Here is a 26,582-nt window from a genome sequence, read left to right as displayed (position 1 = left end):
GGCCGCTAATAGGTGTTTAAAGTGCATGGGCCAAGAAACTCCTGCGTTTCGACTCATTTTTTTCTTTTGAGTCCAAACTATTATCAGCATCGGCAAACAAAAGCTGTCATTGGCGATTCTGCTCAATATAGTAACAACAAAATTTTATTGGACTAAATTTTATTAGAATGTATTAACTGTTTTGTTTTGTACAATTCTTTATTGGATAAACACATTAAAACTATTACGTTTATGTGCCTTTGCATATTCAACAAATTGGTCACATAAAACTTAACTTTATAAAAATATTCTGATTTCTAAGAATTATTTACTTTGAACTTTACTTTAGCGCACACTTTTAAAAATCTAATTGGCTGCACTGGGCATGTAGTATAAGTTGGAACTGAAACATTACCAGAGAACCAGTTGCACGATTCTCGTTCACTTGCGATTCTGTAACGCAACGTTTTAGATAGTAAGATACTTTATTAATTAATTATGCATTTTAAATGTATTGTCATGCTAACAATGTCAGCATGTTAAATATAGAATTAATTATATATATGCATAATATATATACAAAATACTGTAATAATTATTACATTATATATGTCTGATGCGATCACAGATGTGATGCAGACTATATAGATTTACACCAGTGTCTAATCCTGAAAATAATTCAGATTAGTTAAAATTATTGATTCACTTTAATGGGTATGTCGAAAGAATCTATTCAGTTATTCGAAATACCCATAACTAGTTAAAAAAACGCATCCTAAATTTTGCCGCCACAGGCGACCCACTAGTTCGCCTAAATTGTTTAGCTGGCCCTGGCTAAATCTAAATAGTCACAATAACTCATTCAAATACCTTGTACGTTGCTTATATTACGGTACGCATTTAAAACAATCTTGTCATTTTACTATATGTATCGTTTCGTACTTTAAATTTCCAGACCCGCTTATTCACAATCCTATAACTATTGGACAATCACTCGTATACTCACAAGTACACGGCCAATTTAGAATAGCCAGTCAAAACAACCTGCAAGTATTTGCCAATCGAAAAATTTCCTACACGAATTCGAGCACACCGAGACTATGCACAACATTTTAAACCCTGGAAGCTGCAACTAGAAGACAAAAGTACTAACCACCACATCACCACGATAAGATCTTACGTAACATGATACGTGAGAATTAAGCTATTCTACTGAACGATGAAAACGAGAAATACATATCCCAGCAGCCTTTTTGGTACGTAAACCGGAAGTGCATCTTAGAAATTGGCGCTGATCTATCCGGGTTTCTGAGCTCCCTCTTCCTTTCGCGCCGGTTGCTGAGAACAGCGCGTCCATGTGCGCATCGACTGGGAATTCATAGTTTATTGAATTCATCGAACCCAAGCCTCAAACCAAATCCACAGTCATGGATCCCACCACACTGATCGAAGCCCTGCGTGGCACAATGGATCCGCACTTAAGAGAAGCCGCCGAGCGGCAGTTGAGTGAGGTAAGACGGGACGAAGAGAGAGTGGGGCCTGAGAAGCGGGGCTGGCATGGACTCCCGTACGGGAGGCTGCCGTAAGTGGCCGGCCGCATAAACGTGTCACCGTAATTACGACTTTAATTGAACGTTACCAAACAAAACCGGCAAAAAATAAAGGCCGTTTATAGACCAACGCGTTACTGGAAGCTTTATTTAGGACTTTGGTTGGCTGAGTTGCTGGTCACCATAACAAAACTCTGCTTATATTGTGAACGACTCCTTCTTCCTTTCTTTTTGATGTTAGTTACCGTCAGACTCGATGTGGCGTTGCCGGTGTTATTTTGTGACAAAAGTCGTTTCAAAGACTGTCGTCTAATTGGGGGGGAGGGGCGCTGAAGTGCGAAAAGTTCTTCAAAGTGTTGCGAGGAAGACGCTTTTAACGTCTGTCCGCGCGCTGCGTTATGATGGGAACAATTAGTAGGACCTATAATGGAATGATGTGTAAATAGGCGCATATTAGCTGGGAAACGAGTCGAGTGACAGACTTTACTTTATGAGAACAATTGCTTTAGGCGAGTTGTACAGTTCACGTGTTAAATTGGGCGGAACGAGAAGACGATTGAAGGAGTGCATCATTGACGGCTGTAATGATTCTGCTTCATTTTCAGGACAGGGCATTGCATTTATTATGCTGCATGATTTAATCATCATTTCCTTAATTTCTGAAGCTTGAGCTTCTTGGTGTAGTCATATATATTAAATTTGAAGGCAGATTTCAGAGTAACATGGTTCATTAATTACACTTCTTACCATCGATTTAGAAGACCTGCTTCCATAGTTTTGCAGTTGTTTTCAGTTTCACTTCTCTTGAAGGGTGTTATATTGAATAGATTGGGTTTATTTTAGACATGTTTTTCCTTATTCTGTTCAAGTGCATCAATCTTTTTGTACCACATACCTTTATTTCAGTTACAAATCTACAACTAGTTGTGTTGTTTCCCCTCAGTAGTAAACGGAGTGTTAATAATAAAGCCCAATATGCTGTTAAGTGTGGACTTGTTCAGGATTTTGTTGCCTTTGTTGTCACGTGATCCTTCTATTTACTCTTCCAGTAAAATTTGTGGATTCAATTCTGGAAATGAAAAAATGTGCATCTGGGACTAACCTGGGGTGTAATAGTCTAGTTCATCACAAAGTGCACGCAATACTAATTTAGCGTCAGAAAATTATCGAACTACATGCCTTGGAACTGTGGGAGGAATGTGGAGTCTGTGATGGGAACTCCACACTTTGGTACCCTACCACTGATCTTGGCCATTAACCAAAAGTGCTTGGCCTCAGAGCAGCTCCCTTTAGATAAATTTGTAAAGGGAAAAATATATCTTGAATGTGTAGCAGCTTGACACTTTGGAGTTCTTTCTCAGTGTCATGTCAGTGTCAACTGAGATGAGCTGGGAATTGCAAAGTCTTTTTTCCAGGCTTATTCTCACTCACATTTTCATCTGTTAAGGATAATGAGTGAAACCAGTTAGTTAAAAATTAATGCTTTGTATATGCCTTTAAACTTTTAAAGAAATGAACATTATTGTTGGTCTTTACTGGTAGATATAATTTTGATTAATTTTTGAAGTTACATTTAAGAAAAGCATTTTTTGATTTTGAATCAATAATTGATTTTTTTAAAATCTTTTTTAATTTTCATCTTTCACATTAAAATAACTGCTTGTCTGTAACTTTAAATGTTAAATGTCTTTTTGTAGCCATTAGTGATTAACTGTTACCTTGCTAACTGCAGTGATTCATTTTATTTCTTGTATCTCGTTTGAGCAGAGATGCCATACATCCGATCTAAAGGTCAGAGGATTCTGTAATGTAGAGGGCTTTCACACTGGAAGGAATCAACTTCAGCTTCTTTTGTCCTGTATTAATCCTGTCTGTCTGTGCTTTCTGTATTCCCACAAAGATAAGGGTTCTATTAAGTGTTTAGCAGTGTTAGTCAGGAGCTTTTGATTTAATTAGAGCAGAGAGAATGATACATTATTGCAACATTGATATGACAGGACCATTTGTATTTGTAAACTTGTTTATTTTCATAATTGTTACTTGAAATTATTTTTTTAAATCACTTTTTTTAAAGACTTGCAAATGGTATGTGGTTGAGACCCAAAATAGTGATTAACTCTACAAGATTAACTTTTAAATTTATTATCTATTTGATAAGACACGTACATTCTAGGTCTGGTTTATATACGGTCTAAAAAATAATGGTACGCAGGTCTCTGAGAACAGCATGGGCAATTTGTTCAAATCCAAGTATGTTGTGCATTTAAAAAAAAAAAAAAAAAAAATGTTGACGTAACTGTTTCACTTTTTTCAGGCATAACTGAAAAGTCTAGCTATGTTTGTTTAATAATTTTGATTATTTTTGTGATGAGTATTTTATGGGAAGAATTTTTGTATTGATTTTGAGGTAGATTTTAATTAAAAAAAAAAAAACATGTTGAAACTTCAGCAGGTTGAGAAAACAAAATAACAGTGAGTGGTGATGAATAAATAAGCATGATTTCTCATAGCCACTGTAATCAATTTCAGTATTCTTTGCATTAATATAAACAATTTGTTTATTTTGCAAAATGGAGATTTTTAAGAGTTACATTATTTTTCGCAGCAAAATTTGCTTTGTGCCCTTGATAATGTCCTTTCTTTCCATTTGCTTGCAGGCTGTTAGCCTGCTAATCTTAGCCCTTTTTATATGGCAATGCTAATTTGTCTGATCTAAAACTTCCTACACCTTGTATTCCCATTAAGACAATGCATTTTTCTTCACCAGAATGCATTTTGTACACACTAGAAGACGGTGACACCTGATCACTGTTTTTTTTTTTTTTTCCCCCCACTAGACATTAGAGAATAGAGACCCCCACATCAATACTCCCAAACAGATGTCTAACAAAATTAACATGTCTGATGTACACATTTTTATATCTCCAAACTTGCATTGAACACTAATGTAGGCATCCTTGGTATTACATGGACAAATTTTCAGGTAAAAATACTACACAAGAGTTTTATTAGCTTGAACTTTTATTGAAACTTTGAAGTTTCCACTGTGACTGTTTGCTAGATGGTTGTTCTGTTGTGTGGATCTTGTGCTTTAGCTGTCTGAGATTACACTTGATATAATTGGCCCGTTATAGTACCTTTTCTAAAGGAGCTATTATTTCATTCATGCCAGCCTAGTAAATTGGTGTTTTTTGCTGTTAAACCACACAGGTGCCTTTTCCCCCCACTTTTATTGCTCTGTAATTTTATCATTGTGTATAGCAGGTCTCATTTATTTAAATTTAAAGATGATAAATAGTATTCTAACAGTAAAGACTGAATCTGAGACAGTCCTGGTGTTTGAATTCTGGACCTATAGTCTTGCTTTCTTTGTGTATGTTTGGATTTTCCTTTCATTATCCCTGAAAACATGCAAGTTACGTTAAATACCAACTTTAAATTGTCCGGTGTGTTTGCATGTGACTGGGCCCTGTGTAATGCCTGTCTTTTTGCCCCAGAATTAGATTAAATGGGATGGCGGTGGTTACAAAAGGATAGTATCTCCATATTGGATTGCAGTAGATACATGAAAATTCTGTTCATTGTTAAACCTTCAGTAGCGAATATTTTGTGTCAAGGAACTTGAATGGCACATTTATTGCACATTTAATTATTTGACAATTGTGACAGTCAAAGTATCACTTTAGTCCCTCCCCAAAAAAATGGGATATTCTTTTGTGTACCCTACAGATAATCACTGTTATTGATGTCATTGGGGATATTTTTCTGCAGCAGACTAGGTATGTGGTCTATTTTGCAGATTCACTGTGTGGGCCTTACTTCATCCTTAGGTTTACATAAGTTCATTATGAATTTACATAGGTACATTATGACTTTAATCTGTCACCTCACTCTTTACATCATCCATTGTGATGTTCATGCTGTGTCTAGCGTCTAAAAGAGAGAGTAGACCCATGACTTGTGATGTGTTTTATCCTGTATTTATGGTAGCTACTTTAACTACAAAGTTTAATGGCTTTAGCAGTGAGAGAAGTATGCTAATTTCTCCATATGTAATTTTAGGTTAAGGTGATAAATCAAGTAGCAGTAACTTCTCATTTAAAATCTAACTGTTCATTCAGATCATGAGTTTGGGTAGACTGTAACTCTCAACAGAAGTAACAATATCAAGTACATTATTTTTGCAACAACTGTTAATAAGGTTTAAGTCATCTAAAATAGTTTTCTCATCACACTTCAGTACAAATGAACGAATATATATATATTAACAGGGTATATTATAATTTTTAGGTGCCTGATGCCTTTATCCAAGGCAACTTAAAACATTTGAGACAATTGGCTACATATCTTTTGTTTTTCCAGTTGGAGCACAGGGAAAGGAAGTAACTTGCTCATGGAAGCACAGTGTCAGTAACGGTTTTTGAAATCATCCTCAGAGTTTGTAATCCTAAAATTTCCCCATTATGCTAGACTGCCATTCATAATCCCATGTATGTAGCTACCCTACATAACCTAACATTTCAGGGTCTACATATGCAAAAATGTGGAGCGATCCGGTGAGCAAAACACATGTAAGTACCCATTTTTTTTTTTTTAAGGGTCGGTTATTGTTTGCGGCCCATCGACCCAACCCATCAAAGATATATTTTTTGTATAATGTGCATTGCAGGAGCAATGTTAAGCATAACCAGTGAAATTAAGCTTTATCAGTTTTTGTTTTTCCAAAAAAAAAAAAAAAAAAAGCTCTTCATTCTGACATTGCGTGTAAACTGTGCCACCTTTCACTTTATATTGTACAATTGTAGTTTCTGAACAGTATGCGTAAAGCTGCATACCATGGCATTGTTTTGGTTGTATTACTGTTGTAACAGAAAGCCTTGCTTTAATTTAAATACCTGCAACACATCAGTACAAAGGAGAAAAAAAATTCAGTGTTCAGTATGTTTGAAATGATTAATGTATTTTCGTAATTTTTATAATTTTAAGACTTTGTCAAAGTTTGTAGCGGTAACAACCCACCGCAAAATTATCTAATTGTGAAAAACAATGGAATCAAGTCTAATTGCTTAATATGAATTAAATTGAAAATACTGAACTAGTGGAACTCATTGGGTTTTTGAAAATATGCAGTCTCCATCAGTGCAACAAATAAAGTGTATCTAAAGCATTGAAAGCACATATGACACTGGCATGAGAAGATGAGTGATGCAATTACTGCCGTTAAAGCTTTATCCGGGTGTGTGCTGTTGGGGTCTGAAGCTCAATTTTGCAAGGCAGGAAATGGCCCTAGACAGGGCACCATTATACTTCCTGGTCCAATTGTGCACTCACTTTCAGAGTACCAGTTTGAAATTTGTTTCATCCAGCATACGTGTGTGTGTAGATCACAGGAGGAAAATGCAGACTGACACAGCATCTAGCCACTGGATACAAATCACTGTGCTGCCTTCCTTTTTTTATATCACGAATGAAGGGCAGATCATAATGAAAGAATTTTTTTTTTTTTGAATAAGCATAAATAATTACCTAATGGTTTTAAATAAAAATCATCTTGCATATTCTTGGTGCCTACTAATTCATATATTACTGACTTTTTGCTACACATTCACGTTTTTGATTGTAAAGCGTACACATTGTTTTTTAGTTACTGAAAAGAAAATTAAAAAGAAAAACATGCCACTCATTCAAGGTGAAAACTTCTATTTGTAATGGATTTCTAGTCAGTGTGCATATTTTCCATTTAAGATAAACTGTAAAAAATGGTCCTTGTACACTTACTGATTCAATGAAACAATATTGTGTTACATTACATAAAGATTATGATGGCTAGTTTGGTGACCACAACATTACTGCTTCTGAGTATTGTGGGAAATTCTGTTGTGTCCTTTTAATCTCCATGTGTGATGGTTTTGTTTTATTATTTCTAAAAGGTCTTTTATTAGAACACACACTATTTGAGTGTAAGATGAAATACTTTGGGGCAGTCTGCATGGAAGCAAGTGTTCGCCAATGACAACAAGGGATGTAATTTCTACCTCTGTCGGGCTAATGCTCTTTTTAACCAATTTACACTTAACTCTGACAAAACATTTTAGGCTGTCCTTGTAATTATTCTTCCATGTGTTTTTGCTGGGGACAAAATAACCTGAAAACTGAACTAATAAACCTTAAACTTTTATTTTTGCAATTTGTTTTTGTGCTGGAGAGTTTTTGCTGTCTTAAAAAAAAATTAAAAATAAAGCTCCTTGTTCTTGAAGTGAATTATCTTAGATACTCCTGAAAGAAGAGGAATGTTTATCCCAAAAATAAGTTCAACATTATGCTGAAATTTTAATGTAAATATTTTCCATCTTTTAACAGGGCCACAAGCAACTTAATTTTGTGTCTACTCTGCTTCAAATTACCATGTCCGAAAACCTGGATCTTCCTGTGAGACAAGCGGGTGAGTAGGCTAGAAATGTCTTTTATTTGGAAGTTCACACTGGTTAATTTTTTTTTTTCTTTAAATCAGTACCTTATTTTCAAGGGCAAGTATCAGTTGAAGTGCCTGGTACCAGAAATATTCTTTGAGTGATTTGTCACATAGAGCCGTAGGGTGGTTGTTTTTTTTCAGTACTGATTTGTTTAAGGGCATTGTTGTAATTAATCCTGACCCTGCTTTGATCCAGGTCTGATATTTCACTCCTATGCTAAGATATTAACTATTTACCTTCTCATTACCTAAATATTATGCAGAAAATGTTGCCACGTGCCCTGCAGAAATCCCATAGATCATTTCATTTGATTTTTTAAATAAACTTTAGAGACATGTTGCATATCAGTACTTCCAAATTGTCATTCAGTTTAATTTTGAAAAGCGATCCTCTGTGACCATGTGTATAAAGTTAATGTGTTTAAAAACACTACTACAAATTCATATGATTGCACTAAATTTTTCTGTCTGTTTTGAAAGAAGTACTTTATCCAACATTTTTTTTAATATGTTACTTACCTCTTGTTATTTATAGTGATAGCTGAGAAAAACTTAACCTCATATTTTCAGAGAGAATGGAGATAAATCTTTCTGGTGACCAAAGCAGGTCCGTAGCAAATGATATACTGTTAAAAACATCCACAGGGGTAGAAAAAAAATGTTACTTGTCTTTTATAATTGACACATCAAGTCTGATCATATACTCAACAACAAAAAGTATGCACTTTTTGCTAAAATGTTAACTTCTGGAAAACTAGAGCACTGCCTGCAGAGTAGACCTGTTCACATGGGATAGAGCTTTTGATATGACGAAAGCACTCTTCATCGGTGAATAAGGGAAAGAGGTGGAACATGAGATTTACAAATGGTGTAAGTAACATATTAAAATATGTAATGGATGAAACATTACTTTAACAACCTTCCTCTACTATCCAGCACCCTGAGTAAGAGATTCATTATGTACCCTTCTGCAGTTTTTCAGAAGTTGCATTGCCTTTGTTATCCCAAATATTGGGCACAAAATGAAATAGTTTTGAGTTGTGGAGCTTTATTCAACCACATCTGATTTTTGGCTAAGTAGAACTATGAAAAAACTCTTGAATGTAACAGTTTACAGGTGCTGGTCATAAAATTAGAATATCATGACAAAGTTGATTTATTTAAGTAATTCCATTCAAAAAGTGAAACTTGTATATTCATTCATTACACACAGACTGATGTATTTCAGATGTTTATTTCTTTTAATTTTGATGATTATAACTGACAACTAATGAAAGTCCCAAATTCAGTGTATCGGAAAATTAGAATATTGTGAAAAGGTTCAATATTGAAGACACCTGGTGCCACACTCTAATCAGCTAATTAATTCAAAACACCTGCAAAAGCCTTTAAATGGTCTCTCAGTCTAGTTCTGTAGGCTACACAATCATGGGGAAGACTGCTGACTTGACAGTTTTCCAAAAGACGACCATTGACACCTTGCACAAGGAGGGCAAGACACAAAAGGTCATTGCTAAAGAGGCTGGCTGTTCACAGAGCTCTGTGTCCAAGCACATTAATAGAGAGGCGAAGGGAAGGACAAGATGTGATAGAAAAAAGTGTACAAGCAATAGGGATAACCGCACCCTGGAGAGGATTGTGAAACAAAACCCATTCAAAAATGTGGGGGAGATTCACAAAAAGTGGACTGCAGCTGGAGTCAGTGCTTCAAGAACCACCAGGCACAGACGTATGCAAGACATGGGTTTCAGCTAGGGATGCACCGATACCACTTTTTTGGAAAACAAGTACGAGTACTTGCATTTCAGTACTCGCCGATACCGAGTACTTAATAAAAACATGATTTAAATTTACAGGTAACAGCTTAGTCATATAATTTAACAAAAAAAACAAGGGACTAGTTTGGAATTAAGAACATTTATTTAAAATGAAAAGCATGTTGTATGCAACATATTACAGAATAAATAATTATAAAAAAAAAATTTAAACAGTGACAGTGCAACTCAAGTATTTTTTTCAGTTTGTTGTAAACTCTGCCGCTTTGGACAACACACGGGGCATTAATAAACATCTTTGCTATTTAGTGCACAATATTTGAATAAACTAACAACATCCACCAACATAGAACTGTGGCAGTCAGTGCAACTGAGGTAGGTATTAACATCAAGTCTAAGACGACTCACTTAATGGAGCCTATTTAGAAAAAGTGAGTGGCAGGTTTTTTTTTAAGAAAAGTAGCTTTTCTGCATTATCAGCAGTCAGCCTGTTTCTGTTTTCATCTATAATGTGTGACACTGAGCTAAAAAGCCTTTCACTTTCCACACTGCTACATGGGGCTGAGAGGTATTTCTGGGCCATTTTAGCCAAAGTGGGGAACCTGATTTTGTTGACACCCCAGTACTTCAGAGGACTGTCTTCACGAGGGCTTGGGGCCTCTCCGAGGTATGTGTCGAGCTCAATGGCAGCACCTGCTGCCAGCGGCTGTGCTGCCTGGGGCTGCTCCTTAGCGATTTCTTCAAATACAGTGTCCAGACTGCTGCTAGTGCTGGCCTGGGCCTTGAGGAACAGTTTAGCAGGAGGTTCTGCAGCTTCTGCCCGACTCCCCTCTGCCTCAGCTCTGGACATCATCTGCAGCTCCTGCTTCAGGTGCAGCTTGGCCTCCGGAGCAGTGTTGTTGGAGAAGAAGCGATCTTTATACCTGAACAAAATTCATGAATGTATTAATATGTGGAAAAATAGGACTGATTTTAGTTTCCCCTAAACCACTGTCACAAATGCCAGCCATTTGGCTTTCTGGTAGTAATAAGGGAAATATATTTCATATTATATATATTGCATACATTTGTATTTGTGTATTTTAGTTACAAAAATATAATATAATATTTCAGATGGAAATTAATCTTACATTTAGTACTGTAGTTTATCATTGAATACCTATAGCACACAGACTTTACCTTGGGTCAAGTATGGTGGAGATGAAGTACAGTGGGTTGGTCTCGACGTCACTGAAGCGCTTCTTGACAGCTGCCAGTAAGGTTGCTTTCATTGTCTTGACGCCGTGGTCCTCGTCTGTTTCTCTGTTTAGAAGTCTCACTAGCACAGTCACAGCTGGGATGACATCAGAGGCTAGTGCGTCGTAGCTGCTTACTTTTTTAGTTAGTTCCTCAAAGGGGGCGAGGATGGCAACAGTCTTCTCCATAAGAGACCATTGGTGAGCGGTGAGATAGTCCGGGAGTTCATGCTCGGACGCATACACCCCCAGCACTCGCTTTTGCTCAATGAGGGACTGGAGCATGTAATACATGCTGTTCCAGCGCGTCTGTACGTCCTGCTGCAGTCTCTTTATTGGCTGGTTGAGCTGTCCCTGAATGTCCTCGAGGCGGGAGTAGGCTAAGGCGGATTGTTTAAAATGCCCAACTATTTTCCGCCCCACTGCTATAGCATCAGCTATGCTCCTCTGTGCTAATAAGCCCTCGTGAGCAGCCAGTTGGAGCATGTGCGCGACACACGGCAGACTTGGGAGCCCTGCGTCATTCATGGCTTTAATCATGTTTTTGGCATTCTCACGAAGCACAACATGTACTGATGTTTTAGGTATACCCCATGTCTGGAGCATTTCCTCAAACACATGCGCTATAGCCTGGCTGGTGTGCGAGCCGCGGAATTGTTTCGCATGTAATATGGCTCGTTGCGGCGTCAAACTCTCGTCTATCCACTGGGAGGTTAGGCAAATTAGCGACACGGGGCTAACACTGCTTGTCCAAATATCCGTGGTGAAACTAAACGCAGAGGAGGCTTGCAGTAGGCTGTGGATATGTTTTTTCACGGAGTCGTGTAGTTTAGGCAGCGCCGTGTCAGTCATGTAGCGGCGGCTTGGTGTGAAAAACTATTTGCCCCCTTCCTGATTTCTTATTCTTTTGCATGTTTGTCACACAAAATGTTTCTGATCATCAAACACATTTAACCATTAGTCAAATATAACACAAGTAAACACAAAATGCAGTTTGTAAATGGTGATTTTTATTATTTAGGGAGAAAAAAAAATCCAAACCTACATGGCCCTGTGTGAAAAAGTAATTGCCCCCTGAACCTAATAACTGGTTGGGCCACCCTTAGCAGCAATAACTGCAATCAAGCGTTTGCGATAACTTGCAATGAGTCTATTACAGCGCTCTGGAGGAATTTTGGCCCACTCATCTTTGCAAAATTGTTGTAATTCAGCTTTATTTGAGGGTTTTCTAGCATGAACCGCCTTTTTAAGGTCATGCCATAGCATCTCAATTGGATTCAGGTCAGGACTTTGACTAGGCCACTCCAAAGTCTTCATTTTGTTTTTCTTCAGCCATTCAGAGGTGGATTTGCTGGTGTGTTTTGGGTCATTGTCCTGTTGCAGCACCCAAGATCGCTTCAGCTTGAGTTGACGAACAGATGGCCGGACATTCTCCTTCAGGATTTTTTGGTAGACAGTAGAATTCATGGTTCCATCTATCACAGCAAGCCTTCCAGGTCCTGAAGCAGCAAAACAACCCCAGACCATCACACTACCACCACCATATTTTACTGTTGGTATGATGTTCTTTTTCTGAAATGCTGTGTTCCTTTTACGCCAGATGTAACGGGACATTTGCCTTCCAAAAAGTTCAACTTTTGTCTCATCAGTCCACAAGGTATTTTCCCAAAAGTCTTGGCAATCATTGAGATGTTTCTTAGCAAAATTGAGACGAGCCCTAATGTTCTTTTTGCTTAACAGTGGTTTGCGTCTTGGAAATCTGCCATGCAGGCCGTTTTTGCCCAGTCTCTTTCTTATGGTGGAGTTGTGAACACTGACCTTAATTGAGGCAAGTGAGGCCTGCAGTTCTTTAGACGTTGTCCTGGGGTCTTTTGTGACCTCTCGGATGAGTCGTCTCTGCGCTCTTGAGGTAATTTTTGTCGGCCGGCCACTCCTGGGAAGGTTCACCACTGTTCCATGTTTTTGCCATTTGTGGATAATGGCTCTCACTGTGGTTCGCTGGAGTCCCAAAGCTTTAGAAATGGCTTTATAACCTTTACCAGACTGATAGATCTCAATTACTTCTGTTCTCATTTGTTCCTGAATTTCTTTGGATCTTGGCATGATGTCTAGCTTTTGAGGTGGTTTTGGTCTACTTCTCTGTGTCAGGCAGCTCCTATTTAAGTGATTTCTTGATTGAAACAGGTGTGGCAGTAATCAGGCCTGGGGGTGGCTACGGAAATTGAACTCAGGTGTGATACACCACAGTTAGGTTATTTTTTAACAAGGGGGCAATTACTTTTTCACACAGGGCCATGTAGGTTTGGATTTTTTTTTCTCCCTAAATAATAAAAACCATCATTTAAAAACTGCATTTTGTGTTTACTTGTGTTATATTTGACTAATGGTTAAATGTGTTTGATGATCAGAAACATTTTGTGTGACAAACGTGCAAAAGAATAAGAAATCAGGAAGGGGGCAAATAGTTTTTCACACCACTGTATCTGGGCTCCAGAACATGGAGGAGACGCAGGAATCCCACATTTTCTACCTCCGAGAGTGGCTGGTCACTCAATGCAATGTACTCGATAATTGCCTGTGTTATTTTCAGAGCACGTGGATTGTCTCTGGACATTTTCTCTCGTCTTGCAAGAGTTTGCTGCAGCGTGAGTTGTGTTGGTTTAGAAGCGTGGGTAAACTCTTTGTACTCGTTGTCGTGTTGGGATTTTAGGTGCTTGATTAAATTACTTGTGTTAAATGCGCTACGTTTTGAGCCTCCTCTGGACAATTTCGCTGAGCACAATTTGCAGTCCGCCTTTTTGTCGTCTTCATTCACTTTGAAATAGTTCCACACGGCTGACATGTCTCGCCTCGCCTTCTCCCTGCTCTGAGCTGCAGCCGGGGCCTGGGGGCGGGCACTCGGCGCCTGTGATTAACCCATTACACGCCGCTCAAACAGACATTTCTCAGACCGTGGTATCGGTCCCCGGTATCGGGTGACTTTTAACGAGTACGAGTACTTTAGAAAATGTGGTATCGAGGCCGATACCAGATACCCGTTTCGGTATCGGTGCATCCCTAGTTTCAGCTGTCGCATTCCTTGTGTCAAGTTACTCTTGAACAAGAGACAGCGTCAGAAGCGTCTCGCCTGGGCTAAAGACAAAAAGGACTGGACTGCTGCTGAGTGGTCCAAAGTTATGTTCCCTGATGAAAGTAAATTTTGCATTTCCTTTGGAAATCAAGGTCCCAGAGTCTGGAGGAAGAGAGGAGAGGCACAAAATCCACGTTGCGTGAGGTCCAGTGTAAAGTTTCCACAGTCAGTGATGGTTTGGGGTGCCATGGCATCTGCTGGTGTTGGTCCATTGTGTTTTCTGAGGTCCAAGGTCATTGCAGCCGTCTACCAGGAAGTTTTAGAGCACTTCATGCTTCCAGCTGCTGATGAACTTTATGGAGATGCAGATTTCATTTTCCAACAGGACCTGGCACCTGCACACAGTTCCAAAGCTACCAGTACCTGGTTTAAGGACCATGGTATCCCTGTTCTTGATTGGCCAGCAAACTCACCTGACCTTAACCCCATAGAAAATCTATGGGGTATTGTGAAGAGGAAGATGCAATACGCCAGACCCAACAATTCAGAAGAGCTGAAGGCCACTATCAGAGCAACATGGCCTCTCATAACACCTGAGCAGTGCCACAGACTGATCGACTCCATGCCACGCCGCATTGCTGCAGTAATCCAGGGCAAAGGAGCCCCAACTAAATAATGAGTGCTGTACATGCTCATACTTTTCATGTTCATACCTTTCAGTTGGCCAACATTTCTAAAAAATCTTTTTTTTTGCATTGGTCTTAATTGATATTCTAATTTTCTGAGATACTGAATTTGGGACTTTCATTAGTTGTCAGTTATCATCAACATTAAAAGAAATAAACATTTGAAATACATCAGTCTGTGTGTAATGAATGAATCTAATATACAAGTTTCACTTTTTGAATGGAATTACTGAAATAAATCAACTTTGTCATGATGTTCTAATTTTATGACCAGCACCTGTATTGTGTTGATGAGAAATGTACGCCGAAAAACAGATGCATAGAATAGTCACATTATACAGTGTATTTCAATTATGAAATTTTTGTATGTTTAGTGTTCCTTAGATGTTCATGAATCAAAACACAAAATAAATTAAAATCAGTGCACAAGTTTTAACATGTTTTTTGGTGAGGTTTTCTAAAGTATTAACAAAATTTGTACTGCAGTAACAAGACATTGCATGTTGAATTGGCACTTGCAAGTTTTTTTTTTTTTTTTTTTACTGTATTGTAGTTCTATGGAGTAATTTACTATCACTTGCACAAAGTTACCTGGTGTGAAATCATCCAATGTTATCTTTTTGTTTTGAGTTAGCATCAAAATTGCTCCAACAATGCAGTAAAAAGTAGACTAGAGACTTATGTTTTTAATTCAGACATTATGTACTAAGTTTAATAGGCTCAGAAATATTTTCAGACTTACTTAAAAAAAAAAAAAAAAAAAAAAAAAAGGCTGCATTTAAGAAAACATTGGATGGTTTAATTGTCCACTGATTCACATCCTGGCTACCAAATGGTCTTGGAGGTCTTGTTTTTAGGTAATCCAATGTATTTGCTTAAATAATTTAATCCAGGCAGAAATCCACCTTAAACAGGACATCCTCTTGTTGCTTGGCACATTCCATACATGCAAATCTATTACATAAGGTTTTGGGCAAAGTTGGTTTACCTTTATACATCCCAAGGTTAACTGGTGAATCTAAAGTATCCGGAAAAAGGTACATATAGATATGGGGAGAATGTGTAAAATGTGGCTGCTCTTTGCAATTACATTTACACATAACATAGAAGTAATGGAATAATTGTATTTCATACACTTATAAACTTTAAACTGTGAAGTAACTCTTGAAATAAACAATGTCAATTTGGTGGATGTTTTTTGATGTTAAAACCAAATAAAAAGCATATACATGGATTTCACAACCAATGGAAGAACTGGCATTACAGAATAATCTCTTTCAAGTGCACGGCAAAAGGAAAGGTTCTTATATCGAAAAGATGGTTGGCTTTAAGATTCTGAGCACATTGGAAGCCAGGCTGACTTGTGGTTGTAATCCAACCTACTTTAGACAGAAAAAAATTCTTTGCTATGAACACACCAGAGCTCCTACATACAAAACTGGATGCCAGTATTCAATGTTCTATTAATTTGATGAGGCAGAGGATATACCAAATAACTTGGCCTCACAACAAACGGTTCTCATAGTTTGTCTGTTAGCATGTCCACTACAAAACAGAGAACACTGGAGTTAAATGTTGTGGGGGGTGGGGAGATATATATATAAAATCTCATTTTTTTTTTTTTCTTTTTTAAACAACTTCATCTTTTCCTACTTTTTTGTTGGTACTGTGTTTTATAGGCTTCAGTAGATAGATACTTTATTAATCCCAATGGGAAATTCACATTCTTCAGCAGCAGCATATTGATACAATAAATAATATTAAATTAAAGAATGATAATAATGCAGGTGAAAAACAGACAATAACTATGTATAATGTTAACGTTTACCCCCCGGATGGAATTAAAGAGTCGCATAGTTTGGGGGAGGAACGATTCTCCATAATTGATAGGAGCCTGCTGAGTGCCCTTCGCTCTGCCACAGATGTTAAACTGTCTAGCTCCATGCCAACAATAGAGCTTGCCTTCCTCACCAGTTTGTCTAGACGTGAGGCGTCTTTCCTCTTAATGCTGCCTCCCCAGCACACCACTGCGTAGAAGAGGGCGCTCGCCACAACTGTCTGATAGAACATCTGCAGCATCTTATTGCAGATGTTGAAGGACGCCAGCCTTCTAAGGTAGTATAACCGGCTCTGTCCTTTCTTGCACAGCGCATCAGTATTGGCAGTCCAGTCTAATTTATCATCCAGCTGCACTCCCAGATATTTATAGGTCTGCACCATCTGCACACAGTCACCTTTGATGATCACTGGGTCTATGAGGGGTCAGGGCTTCCTAAAATCCACCACCAGCTCTTTGGTTTTGCTGGTGTTCAGGTGTAGGTGGTTTGAGTCGCACCATTTAACAAAGTCATTGATTAGGTCCCTATACTCCTCCTCCAGCCCATTCCTGATGCAGACCACGATAGCAGTGTCATCAGTGAACTTTTGCACATGGCAGGACTCTGAGTTGTATTGGAAGTCCGATGTATATAGGCTGAACAGGACCGGAGAAAGTACAGTCCCCTGTGGCGCTCCTTTGTTGCTGACCACAATGTCAGACGTGCAGTTCCCAAGACGCACATACTGAGGTCTGTCTTTAAGATAGTCCACGATCCATGCCACTAGGTATGAATCTAATCCCATCTCTGTCAGCTTGTCCCTAAGGAGCAGAGGTTGGATTGTGTTGAAGGCGCTAGAGAAGTCTAGAAACATAATTCTTACAGCACCACTGCCTCTGTCCAAGTGAGAGAGGGATCGGTGTAGCATATAGATGATGGCATCCTCTGCTCCCACCTTCTCCTGATATGCAAACTGCAGAGGGTCAAGGGCGTGTTGAACCTGTGGCCTAAGGTGGTGAAGCATCAGCCTCTCCATGGTCTTCATCACATGTGATGTCAGAGCAACAGGCCGAAAGTCATTCAGCTCACTAGGACGTGATACCTTTGGGACTGGGGTACCAACCCTCAATACATTTTTAAATCTTCCCAACTTGATTATTTTTGAGTAAAATACCAAAAAAACTTGCTGTTTATATATACACATTTCCCTTTCTCCTTTTGAAATTCGCCATATGATATTAAGGCAGATAATGCTGTAATTTGATTAGATGTGAAACAAATAACTAATTTTGTGTTTGTTCTGATTTGTATTTGTAAATGGAAGTTGTCATAGTCATTCTTGTCATTTATCTTAAGATTTTTTTGATATGCTTCTGCCAAAAAGTATTGTGCAAGAGAGATTCCAAAAGATTGGGAGCTTGAAAACATTCCATTTTCAGTTCACCAGGCTGTCCTTGGTAACAGTAGGCCATGTTGTTTTACATGATTAAAGGGAGCAATTATGTTAAATAGTTTCCTCCTGGCTTACATAGGTTCGATAGCTAACATTCAACATAGAGTTAAATGAGAAAGATTTGTAAATTAAAATAGCGTTTTTAGAATGTAACAAACGTTTAAATAATGTGAACTGTGTGACTTTGAAAATTTTTAATAAGAAAATATGAAACGTGGCATACTACTAGTGTAAAAGTACTGAAAAACACATTTTAAGAGTACTGTGGAATTTCGGTACCAAAAGTAAACATGAGCTTTCCTCTCAGCGCCCCCCCCCCCCACTCCTTCTCCCCCCTCCATTCTCTGAACACTGTGTGTAGTATTTGTAGAAAAACTTATTAATTCTGTAGATTTCATGAAATGAAACCACAGGCCTCCATGCCCCACTTCATGGGAACCCATATTTCTTTGGCAATTGCACACTTCATGCTATCAAAATGCGATATACAGTGTTTCACATTGTACAGTGTGGCGTGATCGTGTGGCCCTCCAGGGTGACTGGTGTAAGTGGCAGTAGACTACCAATCCAACATTGCGTAAGGTACTTCATATCAAGTTTGTAATGTAGATGAGTATGATTTTGGCTTGATCCTAGAAAATATGTTCTATCGTGCAACATTTTATTGGTGCTGATGGAAAGGTTTTAAGTACTCATTAGTGATTTGCTCCAGTGGAACTTGTTGCATACAAAATCTAGATATGCACAATTAAACACTAATGTTAGGAAATACTACATTTAAAAAGGTAAGTTATTTCATTTGACTACACAGTTACTTACAGTAGGATCTTTGAAACTGGAGTTGAGATTATTCTTAAGACTTGGTGGTTCTTAGTAGACCTTTCACTTTACTCAACCATTTTATAGAAGTGATTTGTAAAAGTTTTTGGGATATTCACATATATAAAGCACTGCATTGAGTGCAAATAAAGAGAGAAGTTGCGTAACTCACTTGTGATGCCTCAGATTGTATAGTTTTGTGTAGACTTCTGTGTTGTATTACAAGAAGAACATGGCCGTTTTGGGGGTTTTGTTTTTACTTTTCAGCTATATAAGTTGGCAAATGGCAAACCCTTATCTGTCTTTCATATTGATAGCTTGGCACTAGACGGTCTATTGAAATAACTTTTTGGTTAAGCTCAAACAGCCTGTTAGCTATAGTCTTGGAGTCGAACATTGTCCTACTTTTTGAGACGAAGCCAAAACAATCATTCATACTTAGGAACTAGGCATAATAGCTGAAATTAATATGGATTGCATGCTATCGGTGTGAATTAGGGATGCACTGATACCGAAACGGGTATCTGGTATCGGCCTTGATACCACATTTTCTAAAGTACTCGTTAAAAGTCCCCCGATACCGGGGACCGATACCACGGTCTGAGAAATGTCTATGTTTGAGCGGCGTGTAAGGGGTTAATCACAGGCGTCGAGTGCCCGCCCCCCAGGCCCCGGCTGCAGCTCAGAGCGGGGAGAAGGCGAGGCGAGACATGTCAGCCGTGTGGAACTATTTCAAAGTGAATGAAGATGACAAAATAAAGGCGGACTGCCAATTGTGCTCAGCGAAATTGTCCAGAGGAGGCTCAAAAGGTAGCACATTTAACACAAGTAATTTAATCAAGCACCTAAAATCCCAACACGACAACGAGTACAAAGAGTTTACCCACGCTTCTAAACCAACAGAACCCACGCTGCAGCAAACTCTTGCAAGACGAGAGAAAATGTCCAGAGACAATCCACGTGCTGTGAAAATAACACAGGCAATTATCGAGTACATTGCATTGAGTGACCAGCCACTCTCGGAGGTAGAAAATGTGGGATTCCTGCGTCTCCTCCATGTTCTGGAGCCCAGATATGATGTCCCAAGCCGCCGCTACATGACTGACACGGAGCTGCCTAAACTACACGACTTCGTGAAAAAACATATCCACAGCCTACTGCAAGCCTCCTCTGCGTTTAGTTTCACCACTGATATTTGGACAAGCAGTGTTAGCCCCGTGTCGCTAATTAGCCTAACCTCCCAGTGGATAGACGAGAGTTTCACGCCGCAACGAGCCATATTACATGCGAAACAATTCCGCGGCTCGCACACCAGCCAGGGTATAGCGCATGTGTTTGAGGACCGTGTTGTCCAAAGCGGCAGAGTTTACAACAAACTGAAAAAAATACTTGAGTTGCACTGTCACTGTTTAAATTTTTTTTTATAATTATTTATTCTGTAATATGTTGCATACAACATGCTTTTCATTTTAAATAAATGTTCTTAATTCCAAACTAGTCTCTTGTTTTTTTTGTTAAATTATATGACTAAAGCTGTTACCTGTAAATTTAAATCATGTTTTTATTAAGTACTCGGTATCGGCGAGTACTGAAATGCAAGTACTCGTACTCGTTTTCCAAAAAAGTGGTATCGGTGCTTCCCTAGTGTGAATAATATAGAGCACAAGACCCCAAAATTATTGGCATCATTTTCAAATATATTGAGAGATCATGGAGATGTCTAATGTGCTATGAGTACCTCAAGGGCCATTCAGAAATGTGTCTTTAAAAATTAAGTGTAATTTTAAATATTCTATAGTTGCCTTTACAACTTTGGAATCTTAATCTTTTGTGCTGGCTGTTAGTGTTGTGTTGTGATAGCTGAATAGCTTATTTATCAGTCAGAACTGCCATATGTAGTGTTTAATTTAGGGTTGTTTCTAGGATAAAATTAAGCTACTTAATGTTTGCTTGATGAAAGTATTTAACTATCTTCTCACGTTTAATATACAGTTAGGTCCATAAATATTTGGACAGAAACAACTTTTTTCTAATTTTGGTTCTGTATATTACCACAATGAATTTTAAATGAAACAACTCAGATGCAGTTGAAGTGCAGACTTTCAGCTTTAATTCAGTGGGGTGAACAAAACGATTGCATAAAAATGTGAGGCAACTAAAGCATTTTTTTAACACAATCCCTTCATTTCAGGGGCTCAAAAGTAATTGGACAAATTAAATAACTGGAAATAAAATGTTCATTTTTAATACTTGGTTGAAAACCCTTTGCTGGCAATGATAGCCTGAAGTCTTGAACTCATGGACATCACCAGAAGCTGGATTTCCTCCTTTTTAATGCTCTGCCAGGCCTTTACTGCAGCGGCTTTCAGTTGCTGTTTGTTTGTGGGCCTTTCTGTCTGAAGTTTAGTCTTCAACAAGTGAAATGCATGCTCAATTGGGTTAAGATCAGGTGATTGACTTGGCCATTCAAGAATTTTCCACTTCTTTGCTTTAAAAAACTCCTGGGTTGCTTTGGCCCTATGTTTTGGGTCATTGTCCATCTGTATCATGAAACGCCGCCCAATCAATTTGACTGCATTTAGCTGGATTTGAGCAGACAGTATGTCTCTGAACACCTCAGAATTCTTTCGGCTGCTTCTGTCCTGTGTCACATCAATAAATACTAGTGTCCCAGTGCCACTGGCAGCCATGCACGCCCAAGCCATCACACTGCCTCCACCATGTTTTACAGATGATGTGGTATGCTTTGGATAATGAGCTGTTCCACCCCTTCTCCATACTTTTTTCTTGCCGTCATTCTGGTAGAGGTTGATCTTGGTTTCATCTGTCCAAAGAATGTTTTTCCAGAACTGTGCTGGCTTTTTTAGATGTTCTTTAGCAAAGTCCAATCTAGCCTTTCTATTCTTGAGGCTTATGAGTGGCGTGCACCCTCTGTATCTACTTTCATGCAGTCTTCTCTTTATTGTTGACTTGGATATCGATACGCCTACCCCCTGGAGAGTGTTGTTCACTTGGTTGGCTGTTGTGAAGGGGTTTCTCTTCACCATGGAAAGGATTCTGCGGTCATCCACCACTGTTGTCTTCCGTGGACGTCCAGGTCTTTTTGCATTGCTGAGTTCACCAGTGCTTGCTTTCTTTCTCAGGATGTACCAAACTGTAGATTTTGCCACTCGTAATACTGTAGCAATTTCTCGGATGGGTTTTTTCTGTTTTCGCAGCTTAAGGATGGCTTCTTTCACCTGCATGTAGAGCTTTTTTGACCGCATGTTGTCTGTTCACAGCAAAATCTTCCACATGCAAGCACCACACCTCAAATCAACTCCAAGCCTTTTATCTGCTTAATTGATAATGACATAATGACGGACTTGCCCACACCTGCCCATGAAATAGCCTTTGAGTCAATTGTCCGATTACTTTTGAGCCCCTGAAATGAAGGGATTGTGTTAAAAAAAAAAATGCTTTAGTTGCCTCACATTTTTATGCAATCATTTTGTTCACCCCACTGAATTAAAGCTGAAAGTCTGCACTTCAACTGCATCTGAGTCGTTTCATTTAAAATTCATTGTGGTAATGTACAGAACCAAAATTAGAAAAAAGTTGTCTCTGTTCAAATATTTATGGACCTAACTGTATATGTAGAACCTTGAGCTGTGGTTGTCCCAGTCTCCCACCCCCTGCCCCCCAATTTCGTGACTTTGCCTGATGTATTACATTTTTTTTTTCCCCTTTAGGTGTTATTTACTTGAAAAATATGGTAACTCAGTACTGGAATGAGGGAGAACCATCAGCAGGAGAGATTTTTACTATTCCAGATGAAGATCGCCAGTGCATCCGTGATAATATAGTTGAAGCCATAATCCAGTCACCTGAGCTCATAAGGTGAGCTAATGCTTAAAAATGCAGTTTTAAAATGTCAGGTTTTTTTGTTAATAATTTGAAGATTGTTTTAATCTTGAGCACAGGGATTCAATATACAGTATAATTTGTGTAAAAGCCTTAACACTTTTTTTTAACCCCCTGTCCTGTCATGTACTTAAAGGAATACTCCACCCAAGTAAAGACTTTTTATATGTTATAGTCCATCTGCTTTGTGGTTTTGGCCAAAAAAAATAGTTTTCATTGAGAATGGAGAAACTAGCGTTGTCAAAAATTGGACAACAGTAAACAACATCAAAGAAGTCAATGGAAAAAACCACTTTTTTGTCGCAGTACAAATGCCATGTAATTCAGTGGTATGCTCACAATGTGTAAAACAAATGCGTTTTTGCTAAAATATTGTTAACTCTGGAAAATGAAAGTAGAGCACAAACAGGAAACCTTTACAGTTGTGATTGCACTTTTGAATTAGGAGCTTTGATGAATGAATAAGGGAAAGAGGCTCAGGACCTTTTCTTATTACTATAATGCAAGTTTTTGTTACCATGTTAAAGATGGAGAGAGACACAGTATATGATAGAAGAGCAGTACTAAATGGAAGAGACTCTCACACGGGAAAAGCGGGGCCAAGACACTTCTGGGAATGTTGCTTTTAATTCAAAGGAAAGGACGGTTGGAAATTATGTAATGACTAGTTGTGTAAGCCTGTGCTGTAAAATGCCTGGGCTCCTAGAAAGTATTGAAATCGTTAGAGGAAAAAAAAAAAAATTTAAATGCAGAGTAGCCGGTTTTGTTTTGTGGATGTACTCTTCCCTCTTGTCTGTCAGTGGCTAAGCAAGTTTCTCTCTCATTTGTCTTTCCTCGGCAGTTTCACTTTGGTTGCTTGAGCCTAACCCAGCAAGCAAAGGGCAGGGGCCAGACAGGAATTGGGGGCTGTAGCCCATCACTGGCTGAACATATATTCATACATCCATACACACCCACACTACAAACAGTAAAGGCACAGGAACTAAATTTACAGCATTAGCCCTACGTAATACATAATGCCACCCCTTTTTAAACTTGATTTGCATTGTTGTTTTACTGGAAGAAGAAAGTAAAACCATTTAGAATTCACCTGCACTGTAACAAAAGTATGTTCGCCAAACCTAACCCCTTACACAGTGCCCTCGGCTCAAAATTCAAAGGCAAGAGTAGAGATACTGCTTCTCTTTCAATGTTTTGCGATTGGCATGTGGTACAAAGACAAACTATACCTTGTTTGAAAGGGCAATGCTAGTAGACCTTAGAGATATGATTGGAGAAAAGTCTTGTCATTTTGATTTGCAAATTGGTGATCCTGTAGATGACAAGGAAAGGCAGACGTTTGAAGTATTCATATTCAGATTGTCTTATCTCTCTCTCTCTTTTTTTTTTTTTCTTCCTCCTGTATAAAAGTCTGCCTGTTAACTTCAAAAAGGTTAGATTTATATGTTTGCAAATTGGGAGTGGGCAGATTGGATGGGGGGTGGGGGGGTACGACAATGGAGAGGAGTTCAGAGGTGTACAATACACTATTTAAACAACAAAATCAAACTACAATTATAGTACTTTATAAACAAATTACCTGTAGTAATTTTAAAAAAAAATGAGATTAACATGGGTATGTGCCAACAGCTAACACGATGGCAGAGCATAGAGAGTCCATTATAATGAAACTATCTGCAAAAGAATAAACTGAGTAATCCTAGCAGAATTCAATATGAAGTATTTTCAGACTACAAAAAGACTACCTTGCAATTCTAGTTTGTCAGCTGGCATGCTGCAATTTTGAAGGGATTTTTTTGGTCTTTAAACCAGCCTTTTGTATTTTTACTTGTAAGTGTGTAACTGTGTTTTGTTCTTTACTATTTTACAGAGTACAGCTTACTACTTGTATTCATCATATGATTAAGCATGACTATCCCAACAAATGGACTGCAATTGTGGATAAGATTGGCTTTTACCTTCAGTCTGACAACAGTGCATGCTGGCTTGGAATTCTGTTATGTCTTTATCAACTGGTCAAAAACTATGAGTAAGGAGGTTTTGATGAAAGAAGAATTTTTTTGCATAAAATTTCATATCTTATTGAATCTGAGATACTTAAGCATGCTCACTAAACAGATTGTTTGAAAATTTTATGTATTTCAGAAACAAGCATTTTTTTTTGGTGGGGGGAGGTTCTGTTGCACACAGTGTTGAAGCGTTTAAAGAATTATGTAGTGTTATGTTATTGTTTAAACAGTGGCTGCTTTGTCATCTGTATTAGAACATTTGGTTTGCTTATTTTTTTTTATTGCATTATTTTTTTAAAGATTTTCTAATCTAAGAAACGTGAAATTTTAGCTCAGTTCTTTTAAAAGTAAAAAATACAATGCTGTCCCAAGTTCATGAAACAAGCTATCATGTTTTTTCTTTTACTATGGGATTAGTTTGCACTTATTTTCAACTGTACCTAAATTATTTTAATCATTTTTCAAATTCAGTCTTCACAAATAATTTTTTCTCTTATGGATGAGTGGATAATTTTCTTAGGTTGATATTTAAATTTGATGTAGATTTACCTGTGTAAAACAGGTGAAAAGGTTGAAAGTGTAATGCATGTGAATTTGTTTTACTATTAATACTTATATTAAAATTAAGTAGCCTTTCCTTGCAACTTTATAGTTTTATTTTGTATTGTTTGTGTTTCTTTATTAGGTATAAAAAGCCAGATGAACGCAGTCCCTTGATAGCAGCAATGCGGCTATTTTTACCATTGCTGAAAGACAGATTCATCCAGTTGCTTCCTGAGCTATCTAACCAGTCTGTTCTTATACAGAAACAAATATTTAAGATCATGTATGCACTTGTTCAGGTACTGTTCACCTGTTTCATTATAAGATTAATGTATCTAATCTGCAGTTAAACCCACTTAATATATTCATTTTTGCAAATGCTTTTGAAATAAACTGAGTTGAAATGTTTAGTATGGTTTATGATTCATGTAGTCAAACTTCAAATAGTAAGTGACTGATAAATATGCTGTAGACCAATCCCAAACACTGAAAAACAGTTCCATATCATTATGCTTTTTCACCAAAGTTTACAGTAAGCAGTGTGCAGTCTGGAACTTAGCATTCTACTAGCATCTGCCAAATCCATATTTGTCTGTCATACTGCCATATTGTGACGTTTGATTTATCACGTAAGTGAACACGTTTCCACTGCTCCTTAGTCCAAAGCTGCTGTACTTTACATCACACCAGCCAACGTTTTGTGTTTTTTGTAGTGATCGTAGACTTGTGTGCAGTTTCTTGGCCTTCAGGACAGATTTCCTGAAGGTTCTGATGTTGCTTCCAGAGACAGTCTGGAACTCTGTTCTGTGTGTTACAATGGAGAATAGGCAATTTTTGCACGCTGTTTCCTTCAGCTCTTGGCATCTCCGCTGTTTCAAGTTTGTGTGTTTGTTGAAATAGCTTACAAAACATCCATCCATCCATTTTCCAACCCACTGAATCCGAACACAGGGTCACAGTGGGTCTGCTGGAGCTAATCCCAGCCAACACAGGGCGCAAGGCAGGAACCAGTCCCGGGCAGGGTGCCAACCCACCGCAGGACACACACCCACACACCAAGCACACACACTAGGGACAATTTAGATTCGCCAATCCACCTAACCTGCATCTGCTTTGGACTGTGGGAGGAAACCCGGAGAACACGGAGGAAACCCACATAGACAAGAGAACATGCAAACTCTATGCAGGGAGGTCCTGGGAAGCGAACCCGGGTCGTCTTACTGCGAGGCAGCAGCGCTACCACTGAGCTACCGTGCCGCCCGCTTACAAAA

The 26,582-nt window shown here is 38.4% G+C and overlaps 1 protein-coding gene across 2 annotated transcripts in view; it reads left to right on the top strand.

Annotated features, from left to right (window-relative positions):
* Nucleotides 1-1,277: 1,277 nt before the first annotated feature.
* Nucleotides 1,278-26,582, top strand: part of ipo7 (importin 7) — a 92,715-nt gene continuing 67,410 nt past the window's right edge. Inside the window, exons 1-5 of one of the 2 annotated variants that reach the window (XM_051922352.1) lie at nucleotides 1,278-1,490; nucleotides 7,890-7,971; nucleotides 22,588-22,735; nucleotides 24,630-24,788; nucleotides 25,454-25,610. In XM_051922352.1, coding sequence (XP_051778312.1) covers nucleotides 1,407-1,490; nucleotides 7,890-7,971; nucleotides 22,588-22,735; nucleotides 24,630-24,788; nucleotides 25,454-25,610 — 630 coding nt within the window. In that variant the 5' untranslated portion in view covers nucleotides 1,278-1,406. The remainder of the gene's footprint in view (nucleotides 1,491-7,889; nucleotides 7,972-22,587; nucleotides 22,736-24,629; nucleotides 24,789-25,453; nucleotides 25,611-26,582) is intronic. The other variant, XM_028793748.2, reaches the window with a different exon arrangement.

Source organism: Erpetoichthys calabaricus, chromosome 2 (assembly GCF_900747795.2).
Source record: "Erpetoichthys calabaricus chromosome 2, fErpCal1.3, whole genome shotgun sequence".
Lineage (NCBI taxonomy): Eukaryota > Metazoa > Chordata > Cladistia > Polypteriformes > Polypteridae > Erpetoichthys > Erpetoichthys calabaricus.
The sequence above is the reverse complement of the archived record's forward strand: the minus strand, read 5'-3'. Positions and strand labels throughout refer to the sequence as shown.